The following is a 12,291-nucleotide window of genomic DNA, read 5'->3' as shown; positions in this document are numbered from 1 at the left end:
GATGTTGATTTTAGAACAAGAGTCTGAACATTAATCCAAGTGTCTGATTCCAGAATCTGAATCCATCTTCAATCCCCAACCCTATTCCTGACCTGATATTGTAGGATTCTTCAGCAGAAATGGAGGAAGAAGTTTCTCTGCTCAGCTCAAATGCTGAAACTGTACAGTGTGTCCCGCTTAATGTCACTGTAACTGAGCCAATACACTCCAACATTTACAGAGGAGATTCATTTCACACTCAATGATTTGCTCTTCATAGACATGACTGGAATACTCTACAAGCTGTATCTTCTGTCTGTCCTCACCCCATAACCCTCACAGAAAACTGAAGCTGATCACAAAAGAGCTTTCTAGTGTCTTTTTAAAGCCATTCAGTGTAAAAGCACAAGGCCAGTGCTGCTCCACATACTTGAGTTTGTCCAGTGTGTAGTTTGGATCCTCCAGTTGTTCAGAGAGCAGCTTGACTCCTGAATCTCCTGGATGATTGTAGCTCAGATCCAGCTCTCTCAGGTGTGAGGGGTTTGAAGTCAGTGCTGAAGACAGAAAACCACAGCCTTCCTCTGTCACCATACAGCCAGACAATCTACAAACACAGCAATAGTTCACATCACACAGTTGGAAAATCACACATCTCTTTGTGTTGTGAAGATGCTGACTGCTGTTTCTGCTCGTGTCAGCAGCAGTGATGAACACACACATCCTGATTAGCTGTCCTTATTGATCGAGCCCTCGCATCAGCAAACAAACACACTCACACACTCAAGGACTCGACATCATCTGTAGAAGTGTACAGAGCAAAGACATTGTTCATAATACACCACATCAAGCTGTAAAGTCTGCTGTGAGGAGGAAGAAGACACACTTGAGCTCAGAAGATCATCTTAAAGTCATGTATAAAACACAACAGGAAATGAGCTGATTTCATCATTTATATTGTGATTCTGTTGTGGACTAAAACAAAATGAGCTCAGACAAACACAAACCCGCTCTCTTCATGTGTTCATCACCTGACCCACAGTCACATTCACATTTTAGTCACCAAACATATTCAGAAATTAAAAGACAATACAATTAAATTGAGGCTAATATTGCAGAAACCCAACAAAATTTCAGCTAAGTGTTTTATTGTTTTGCTTTTCTTAATTTTTCCTCTTTTTAAATTTGTATTTAATATTTTTCTATAACACATAAATTTGGTTGTACTTGTTTTTGGACCGTTATGAGTTATGAGCTCCAGATTTGGCTAATCTATTGTATATCCACAAATATAATACTGTAGAGCTTCCTATTAAAATATTAATGTAAAAGAGAGATTAGTGAGGGGTGTACTTATATATGCTGAGCACTTTATATTGTTCACCCAGAGTGTTTACATGGTCACACAGCAGTAATACATCAAGCATTTAGTTTGGGCTAGCTTCTGCAGATGGACATTGCTGTACACTGCCCTTAATGGGTGAGTGGGGGAGTGTCTGTTGTCTCTCAGGTGTGAATTATTCATGAGCATTGTCACTCACATATACAGCTGAGATCACCCAAAACAATCTTAAGAAAATGTAGATCATTGTAATGTTTTCTCTGAATTAGAGAACAGAATAATTTCCACACATAATTGTGCAGTAAATATTCTAGTCTACAAGACTGCTTACTCTAAAGTCTTGTTCAGGCACATTCGGAGTGGTTTTAGATTCTTATTTCAGCTATTTTTTCTCTAAAACCTACTAACAACACATAATATTCATTTCGAAAAAACACAAGCATGTACATCAGTATTTCTCACATACTATTGTAACTCAGTTTGTGCTGAATACAACTAAAACACATGTTGGCCAGTTCTGTGTAACAAGTAGCTGAAATAAGCACAGAAGTCAGGGCATGTCAAAACATCTCAGGGGTCCCAAAATCACCTCAGACCCCTGAGGGTTAACTACAGGTATAGTATGAGCAGTGTGAAACAATTACTGATAAACCAGAATTCCTGTTATCTGGGGTTTAGTATCACCCAGGGTTAACATGTTCAAGCATGAAGAGCTCTAATATGAAACTGTCTGTCTGTAGTTATTGTAGAGTGGAGAATCATTTACCTCAGTGTCTCCAGTTTACAGTTCACAGTCTTCAGTCCATCAGAGAGAAGCTTCACTCCTGAATCCGGCAGGTCATTGTTACTTAGGTCCAGCTCTCTCAGCACACAGTTTGAGGATTGTAGAGCTGAAGACAAACTCTCACAGCACTGAACAGTGAGATTACACATGACCAATCTGAGAAATAAGAACATAGATTACATTAACAGTGTGATTTCAGTCATTCATCTGATGTAAAATCAAACTATGAGGTTAATAATATGACTAAACTATTGGAATTTGTGTCAATTAGAATTATTGACTATTGTTATTTAATAAAACTGAATATTAAATGTCATCTAATATATTCCTGAACATGTTTAATGTAAGAAAACTGCTAAATTTGAGTTCAGATAAGAGGACCATGAGACTTTATATATTTATGAACCTGCAAAATGCAAATGATCAGAGCCTGTCAAACCTGCTGCCGGGTCCAGAAACCTCCTCAGACCTCATCCACATTGCTTCTCCTGTTTCATTTTTAGTTTATTTTTTTGTGAGAATGACCAAAACGTCTGACAAATTCCTAAATATATCTTTCCAATAAACCAATTTAAAAATAAACTATAAATATGATCATTAAAAATATAAAATATAAATAAAGATTTAGAGGTAATTAATTAAAATAATCATTAAAATACACTGATTTCCTGAACTGATTAAGAAAAAGAGCAACTTTCATTTGAGAAACAGCATTTTGTAGTTTCTCCACTAATGCTCTTAAATATATCTGGACCAAGTGTGCCGCAAGCCTACGTTTGAGTGAAGGTTTCGGCCGTTAGATCGCCCCCTGGGGGCTGGCTGCAGTACAAGTCATAAAGCCCGCCTCCTCCGTGTTAATGAAGGAGACTTGAGCCCAAATAAAAAAAAATATTACACTTGCAATAAAATGTCCCGAAAGATAGTTCTGGTCGATTAAGGCACTGGTTATTGTGCTGAAATAGGTGCAGATCTTCATTTTTGTAAACAGTTTGTTTTTAGCAGTAATTTAATGCTGGGCGTGTCATCGTGATTGACAGCAGTGATTTACAGTTTCTCAAAGCGCGGCGTCTGAGCTTCGGCAGGAGACTGAAGTAGACTGAAGTGTTATTATTCGATTTCTGTGTTATTTTACCATGACAAAATGAGTTCAGCAGTAAACTATAGTTTCTGACATACATGATCCTGGTGGAACACTGTTTATTCGCTAAGTTCAGGGCTTTTTTCGGGCTTTATTAGTTTGCTGATACACGCCTAGCCACCCAGATAGCAAAACACAGTTCCGGCTAGATTCTCGCCTGCCGGAGACTTATCTCTTAGAGCTCAGACTGACTAATGTTACCTCTGCTGGACCTACTCCGGATGCCTGGACTCACTACCCAATTCCAGCCCGAGTCAATCGAGCCAGATGCGGCGGCCAAGCGAGCAGGCGCTGCCGCATGCGAGCCGGAATCAGCCCGCGACGCCGCGAGTAAGTTATGCGCTGCGGCCCGGAGCTGGCGCGATTGAATATATAAAACCCTCATATTTGTTAACGTTATTACATCCACTTGTGTTGATATGACAGCAAACGCATGCTGAGAAGTTCGGGGGGCGTAGTTGATTTTAAATAAAGCGTTTGATTGGAAGCTCGACTCTGCTCATTTTCGCGGCTCCTCCTCTGGCTCCATCAGACAATCCTTCTGCGCATGTCTGGCTCCAATTTCAGCAGTCTTTTGCGACAGTTTGTGCCCGTCAAGCAGGCGTTTTGCCCTCAAGGCGTTCAATGGGAAAAAGGGCTGTCGCGTCGTCCATATTTTTTACAGTCATTGATCTGGACATTTCCATCTCAATCAAAACACTTTTAATGTTGTAGAGTGGAGAATCATTTACCTCAGTGTGTCCAGTTTACAGTGTTGACTCTTCAGTCCATCAGAGAGAAGCTTCACTCCTGAATCCTGCAGGTCATTGTTACTCAGGTCCAGCTCTCTCAGCACACAGTTTGAGGATTGTAGAGCTGAAGACAAACTCTCACAGCACTGAACAGTGAGATTACAGAACTGTAGTCTGTGTAGAGGACAAAGAGCAACACAATCAGCAGTAAGAAATGAGCACTTTTGTCAGGCTACATCATGGTGTTGTACCATGGTGTTGGGCTGCAACCCCCACCTGTGGAAATTGGGCTCTCATACCACCCTCATTTTCATTTAAACTAAATTAAACTGCAGGAATTGCTGACACACTCCAGACACATGAGGTCCAGCATTGTCTTGCATTAGGAGGAACAAGAATATTATTTCATTTAAATCTGCTCTTTTTATTTATTTATTTTTTTATTGATTGAATCTACATTAAACTAAACTAAACTAAACTAAAGCTGTATTCCCCCATTCATATGACTGTACTGAATTATTGAACAGATTATTAATAACTAATCAGAGAGCATTTTACTGAGCTCAGTGTAAAGTTTAGTGTTTAGGCCTACAGTAAATGTAATATTAGAGGCATGTCTGCGGCGAGACGGCAATACTGTGTCTAAAATTACACTATTTCTCTGATCAGAAAACAAACACAATTATCCAAGAGCAACACTGTGTTAGATTTGAGCAAATACACATCAACAAATGTCCTATTCAGCTGGAGGAGCACAGGGATTTACAGGGATTTGAATTATTTTCCAGGATAAACTGTAAAGCAAATGAAGTAGATTATTAAATAAGTACAAATGTTGTTTGTGTGAGTAAAAAGTCAAGAAAAGTTTGTTAAATACGTTTAGAAATGCTGAAATAAATTAGCAAATAAGGAAACAGAACACTGCCGCCGCGTCCCCATGCAGTAATATGGTGTATCAGCGATCTCACAGGGGAACGATACGGCCAGCTAAAGATTTTCTGTTAAAGCAGGGCAGTGATTCACTAAACTGATCTGAGTCTTCAGTGCAGACTGATGTGTGTCTTCTGTGATCAATCAATGAATACTCACAGAGCTCTTCTGCAGTTTCTCACAGCTGCTGTCAGTCTCCGTCTTCCCTCATCTGATGTGTTGAATTTATTAAAGTCTAACTCATCCAGCGGCTCCTCTGACATCTCAATCATGTAGGAGATTGTTGAGCAGTGAGCAGGAGAGAGTTCCTCCTCAGAGTGTTTGTCTGATTTCACAAACTCCTGAATCTCTCTGGCCAGAGTCTGATCTTTCACCTCCAGCAGACAGAGGAACAGATTGATGGATCTTTCAGCTGAGAGATCATCATCTTCCTTGATCTGGTCTTTAATGTACTGTGTGACTCTCCTGATTTTCTTTGAGCTCTTCTCTGTGTGTGTCAGCAGATCCTGGAAGAGTCTCTGATTGGACTCCAGTGAGACGCCCAGCAGGAACCGCAGGAACAGATCCAGATGACCATTACTACTCCTGACAGCTTTATCTACTGCTGATCTGAGCAGAACATACAGAGACTTCTTAGAGCTGGACTGTAGATATTTATCATATGCATATTTAGATATATCCCTGTCTGACTTATCTTCATCATCTGAATATCCTCTGTAATAATCTGGTAAATGGTCATAAATCAACCACAGTGGTTCTCTGTTCTTTGTTAAATGGCAGTAAAACACAAAGAAAGCAGCCAGAAACTCCTGAAAGCTGAGATGGATGAAGCTGTAGACTTTCCTCTGATGAATCACAGATTCCTCCTTGAAGATCTCAGTGCAGATCCCAGAATACACCGAGGCGTCAGTGACGTCTATGCAGCTCTCAATCAGGTCCTCCTCATAAAACATCACATTGCCCTTCATCAGCTGTCTGAAAGCCACTTCAGCAAGTTTGAGGATCACTCCTCTGTTGGCCTGCAGGAGTTTCTCTGGATCTCTCTCTTCATACTTCTGCTTCCTCATGTTGATCTGAATCAGCAGGAAGTGGATGTACATCTCGGTCAGAGTTTGAGGGATTTCTGCACTCACATCTTCTTCCAGGAGCTTCTGAAGCACAGTGGAGGAGATCCAGCAGAAGACGGGTATGTGGCACATGATCTGGAGGCTTCTTGCTCTTCTGATGTGGGAGATGATTCTGCTGGCTTGATGCTCGTCGCTGATTCTCTTCCTGAAATATTCCTCCTTCTGAGGCTCAGTGAATCCCTGAATCTCTGTCAGACGCTTGATGTATCTGGAGGGGATCTGATGGGCTGCTGCTGGTCTGGAGGTGATCCAGATGAGAGCAGAGGGAAGCAGATCTCCTTTCAGGAGGCTCCGCATCAACACAGCCACTGATGAAGATTCAGTCACAGCACAAACTTTCTCCTCATCTGAAAAGTTGAGTGTGATTCTGCTTTCATCCAGACCATCAAAGATGAACACAACTCTACACTGCTTATAAATCTTGGGCTCCAGATCTTCAAGTTTAGGATGAAAGTCCAGCAGAAGTCTGTGAAGACTGTACTGATGATCTCTGATCAAGTTCAGCTCTCGAAATGGAAGCACAAACATGAAATCTACATCCTGATGGTCTTTTCCCTCGGCCCAGTCCAGAATGAACTTCTGCACAGAGACGGTTTTCCCGATTCCAGCGATGCCTTTAGTGAGAACAGTCTTGATCTGGGCTTTCTCCTTCTTGATCTTCTCCTCATGTCCTGCTCCAGCTGAGGCTTTAAAGATGTCATTGCAGTAGACTGGAGTGTGTTGTGAGGGTTTTGTTCTGGCTCTTTTCTCCATCTGTAAAACCTCATGTTCTTCATTCACTCCTTCACTCTCTCCTTCTATGATGTAGAGCTGTGTGTAGATCCTGTTCAGGAGGGTTTGAGTCTCTCCATGGTTGATTCCCTCAAATAATCTCTCATACTTGTTCTTCATGCTGGTTTTGTGCTGCTCTTTGACTCTCTGAAGTTCATCATGTTCTGGTTGGAGTGAATCCTGCTGCAGGTCTCCAGTCTGATCATCTCTATCCACACTGCAGGAACAACAATAACACAAAGAGTCAATGAGTGCGAGTGTAAAGATCCTCTAGTCAAGCCATGTGTGTTTTCTCTGAACCAGCTGAGACACAATACACAGATTTAATCAGATTTAACTAAACACCACACACTGATCACATCTACTGCTCAAAATGCTGTAAACATTTAATAGTACTTGTCATTTATTAAATGTAACACTTCAATCATTTGATTTCCTTCATTCACAATGATGCTGGATGCTCACTGAAGACATTTAAAATCTTTTAGGATGAAAATGTGAGAGAGCACAAGTGTAACACTGCCGGTCCTACACCACCCAACCGGCTCTGAGCTGGGATAAAACCGGCGACCTTCCGCATGGGGGTCAGTTGCTCTACCAAGGAGGCTAAAGACCATGACCTCTAGCGTCTGTCACTAGAGCACCTTTAGAGGTCAGAGGAGTGAGGTTTACCTGCACAGCACTTACTCGCTGGCCTCCGTTACAATAGAGACTGTGTGGTGTGTTTGTCTCACAGAACTTGTTCATTCATCTCGTCTATAATCTTTCTCTTGATTATCCACACTTTGCTGACTATTGTAAAAGCCTGTAAACTCACTCGACTAACTCTAACCGTTTGAGTATTAATACTTTATTAGTACTTCACTAATGATCAGATGTGAGTGTGTGGACATTTAGTTTTAAAGTCTCCTGTAAATGTAACACTTGTTAATGTCTGATCTTCTAGAAACACAGGATCATATAAACGCTGCAGTGTGATCATGTGTGTGTAAAGATGATCTACCTGACAGCAGGTCGTGTGTTTTCACTCCTAAATTTTATTGGTAGCTCCATAGACGCGTCACTCTTCATAGACACACAGCTGGGCTCTGCTTCTGCTCTCTTCCTCTTACGTGAGCTAAAACAGAGAAGATTAAAGTTGAAAGCTGCACACACTGCACAAACCTGACATTAATCATTCTTCATTTATAAAAACACTTAAATTAATTTCCTTTATATTTGAACAGAAACTGTCTGAATGTGGAAAATATCAGCAAACACAGATCAAGGCTCATTTCTAGTAGAGAAAGCCCAACAGAAATGCAGCACTATTAGAGCAGATTAGAGCTGAAACTAATCATCAAATCACTGAATGAAGCTGACAATGTAGGTGTGGGAGGAGCTTAATCATGCAGGCGTGTCAATCATCATCACATGACTAAATAAGCAGCAGTATAAACTGCACTGTGTCAACTGACTGTTATTCCCGCCTCCAGCAGCTCCCCTTATCCTCCTCCTCATCACTCAGTCTTCAGAAGGTCACTCATCGGGGGTTTGTCTGCAGAGCTCCAGTCCAGACTTTGAGGACAGCAAGACAAGTTCATTTACCATCATCTATCATGACTGAATGAGCAGGAGAACTCGAGAAATATCGATTCTAGAAACCAAATGTGTTGATCAGCAGCATCTATGAGGCCAACACAACATGATGATGACTGCGCTTCAGTGAAAACAGACTCAGATCAGAGGAATGGCTGATCAGTACAGCACAGAAACAGCAGGGGAAAGTGTGCAGGAAAAGCCCTTTATGGCAGGAGATCGGGAACACTTTAGTTTAGCTCACAATTCATACTATTAACTACCGGCTTATTATCTGTGGAATGTGAACATATGAACTGCTCATTAGTAGTCATACAGTATGATCTTATTGTGGATCCCTAACCCTACCCAAAACCTAAACCCACCTTCTACCTCACTAACTATTAATAAAGCGCTGATTGGTTTGTTAACACCATCAATTGTGGCCTGAAGTGTAAAGCGGAGATCTTCAAGCATCCTGCAGAGCTCAGATACAACATCTAACATCTGAAACCCAACAGATCCACAACACTAATTACCTGATTCATTTATTATGAAAATACTCATCAGTTGCAGATATTAAAGAGATGATCTACCTGACAGCAGGTCCTGTGTTTTCACTCTTAAGATTTACTGGGTGATCCATGGACGCATCACTCTTCATAGACACACAGCTGGGCTCTGCTTCTGCTCTCTTCCTATGAACTGAACTAAAACAGAAAAGATTAAAGTTCAGCGCTGCACACACTGGAGTCAACACACCAGATTTATTCAAGTGGTGCTCGCTGCAGAGCCATTTGAGGAGAGCTGAGCTCCAGCAAGGGGGAGCTTAAGCTTGAGCTCCACCTTTTTTGCACTTCTTCTACGAGTGATGTCACTGGGGGTAGGGTTAGGGGTGGGGTTGGTGTATGCATTAAAACAGCTTACAGGAGGAGGAGCAACAGCTCATGCTCCCCCTTGCTGGAGCTCAGCTCTCCTCAAATGGCTCTGCAGCGAGCACCCTCTCACTGTTTAAACAGCACTTTATGATACTTTTCATAATTATTGTATAAAAATCTTGCTGGCTGTGTGTTAAATATTCAGACAAACTAAAAACACAACTAACAGAGAGTAAATATAATATCCTGTAGAAAATAATCATATGAAATGTCAAGTGTAGGTCTAATACCTGCATCCTGCTAACAAATCCTGCTCTTCGGGGGTGTGTGTGTCCTCCATGATGGACCTGAAGAGTTTGATCTCCAGCAGAAACTCTAGAAGAAACTAATGAATAATCACAGATCTCCAGTCATTGATCAGCTTTCATAATTCAGCTGAATGCAGGAATAGATCAGCAGCTGAGACACTAAAATCCAGAAGCTCATCACGAGTAAACTAATGAAGAATCACAGCGTCATCCGTTTGATTATAATAACAGCATATACACATTCACATAAAGCTTACAGGTTTTGTCAAGACATCAAAGATTTAAAGCTGTTCTCTGTTAGTAGATGATGAATTCTGGTTGTTTAAAACTGCAACACAACAACTACTTTCACTTTCGTTTCTGAAGGGCGGTGTTGTGCCAAAAACTGTGACCGGGGGGCGCTGTTCCGCGAAATATTCACTCGGGAACGCCCTTGGCCGCTTATGCACGCGACTGTAAACGCGCAGACACTAAAATCAAGCGATCCGCGTCGAGCGGTGCTGTAAAGCGTGTTTTAAATGCGGGATTCAGCAGACATCATCATAGGAAATATATTGGAGAACTTTGATTTACTGAACAGCGACTCCAGATCACAGATTTAATCTCAACTGCGTCACATCAGGAGTTTAGTAATACACCCGCACAAACACTCTGAACAGAGCAGACAGGGACATGCGGGGGTTACATTCAATCACACGACATGCAGGAGGATACATGCGGGACTTTAAATGAAGCAGTGTAAACGGACGCGAGGCGGACTGTAAACACGACACACACCGCTTCTTCTTCTGCCCGTGTGTTGAGTCAGAGAGCAGAGGAAAGCTGCACACCGCCACCTGCTGTACTGGAGAGAGTAACATCAGTCCTCCTCCAACATTAGAGATATTATGAAGCATATAACTGACAAGCACACAGGATTATATGATAACATAACATATGTAACAATCATACAAAACTGAGAGATGCAGAACACACAGTAAACAAAAGAAAATCACACATATGAGGGCCCTGCTGAAAAATCCAGCTTCAACCAGCCTAGGCTGGTTGGCTGGTTTTAGCTGGTCGACCAGGCTGGTTTTAGAGGGGTTTTGACCACTTCCAGGCTGGTTTCCAGCCATTTCCAGCCTGGTCTTAGCTGGTCAGGCTGGGAGATGACCAGCTAAAACCAGCTTGAGCAGCCAAGACCAGCTATATCCAGCTTAAACCAGGCTGGTCAAGCTGGTTTTAGCTGGATTTGGCAGGTCATTTTCCAGCCTGACCAGCTAAGATCAGGCTGGAAATGGCTGGAAACCAGGCTGGAAATGGCCAAAACCCCTCTAAAACCAGCCTGGTCAACCAGCTAAAACCAGCCAACCAGCCTAGGATGGTTTAAGCTGGATTTTTCAACAGGGGGATCTATCATATTTAAATGATTAGATTGTACAGATAATTGTCTTCATTATCAGATAGGTTTTTAAAGCTGTCTTGTTTTTTTAATTGAGGTCAACGAATTATAAAAGGTTTGTAAATCTCTACAGAACAAATTAAAGGAGGGAGTAAGAGACTTTGTTTTTTGTAAAAATGATCAACTTCAGAGCATTATCAAGCACATCATAGCCAGATTTACAACTCAGAAGAAGAATCATGCACTCCTCAAAATTAATTATGCTGTAAAATGAATCAGAAATCAACCCTGAAACCTGTTTCCAGAAATCATCAGAGAATGTACAAGTAGATGTAGAAGACTTTCAGGCTCAGTGTTACAGCAAGAGCATTGTGCTGAAATGTCTGATTAAATGTATTAGTTTTTTAGGGTTGCTTACACACTAAAATTAAAAGTAGTACACTATTAGCAAAACCTTACACACAAGTATCAAAACATCAGCCCATATTTGCACAACTATAAGCACATTGTCAGCCTCACACTTGTTGCAAAACTCTACACACAGTGATTTGCAAAACACTAAACACACTTAACATACATTACACTCTAAAATCTATCATGAAGTCACTTCCTTGCAATACCAAAGCACGGACTGTCAAATTACTGCACCGTCCAACCAATTGGTTCAACACAGTCGTCAGGTGTGCAAACACTTGTTAGATTAATTGTAGACACATCAATCAGGTGTTTAAGCACTATAAAATGCCAGTTTCAATGAAAACCATCTGGTCTCAATATCAACTCTGGCACACACCATAAAAAAAAAAACATATTCAAATGAAGCAAATTTATGGAGTGCCTTTCGAGCACAATTTTGAAAGGGTGAAAAGACTGCGGCATGAGTATACAGAGGTATGTATTCACTTTAGCAGTGTGATCTTGCATACTGTCTTATATTCTTTTACTGTACTGTAATACTAGATCTACACTGAACTACACAATTTTGCCTGATACTGTTCTTCAGGTAGTTTTACGAATGGATGGAGAGGAGATCCAGCATGAGTTCATTTACGTAGATGATGGTGTGTTCAACCTGACGAGAACACAAAGTAGAAGAAATCATTGGCCACAGGGCTATAGTCAATGTCCCAGTGCAACGTGGGGGAAATATACAGTAACACTCTGTGCAGCCATTACAAAGAATGGGGTCCTCCACTGCCATGCCCATATGGGCCCTTACAACACCGCACATATACTTACATTCTGGGACCAATTGCACAACATAACAGCAGCAAATCAAATCGATCATACGCAATACATTGTTGTCTGGGACAATGTGTCTTTCCATCGTTCTGCTCTGGTTCAGCACTGGTTTCAGCAACATCC

At 41.4% G+C, this 12,291-nt stretch overlaps 1 protein-coding gene across 6 annotated transcripts in view; it reads right to left on the bottom strand.

The window, feature by feature from the left end:
• The window catches only part of LOC147844954 (protein NLRC3), a 17,987-nt gene extending 7,632 nt beyond the window's left edge, over window positions 1–10,355 (bottom strand). Inside the window, exons 1-8 of one of the 6 annotated variants that reach the window (XM_087248490.2) lie at window positions 10,320–10,355; window positions 9,525–9,619; window positions 8,953–9,066; window positions 7,803–7,916; window positions 5,061–7,016; window positions 3,972–4,145; window positions 2,085–2,258; window positions 410–583 (exon numbers count right to left, since the gene is read on the bottom strand). In XM_087248490.2, coding sequence (XP_087104616.1) covers window positions 410–583; window positions 2,085–2,258; window positions 3,972–4,145; window positions 5,061–7,016; window positions 7,803–7,916; window positions 8,953–9,066; window positions 9,525–9,574 — 2,756 coding nt within the window. In that variant the 5' untranslated portion in view covers window positions 9,575–9,619; window positions 10,320–10,355. The other 5 variants (XM_087248489.2, XM_087248488.2, XM_087248491.2 and 2 more) reach the window with 5 other exon arrangements.
• Between the last annotated feature and the right edge of the window lie 1,936 nt (window positions 10,356–12,291).

The sequence above is a fragment of the Danio rerio genome, chromosome 4, assembly GCF_052040795.2.
Source record: "Danio rerio strain M-AB ecotype USA chromosome 4, GRCz13ab, whole genome shotgun sequence".
Taxonomy (NCBI): domain Eukaryota; kingdom Metazoa; phylum Chordata; class Actinopteri; order Cypriniformes; family Danionidae; genus Danio; species Danio rerio.
The sequence above is the reverse complement of the archived record's forward strand: the minus strand, read 5'-3'. Positions and strand labels throughout refer to the sequence as shown.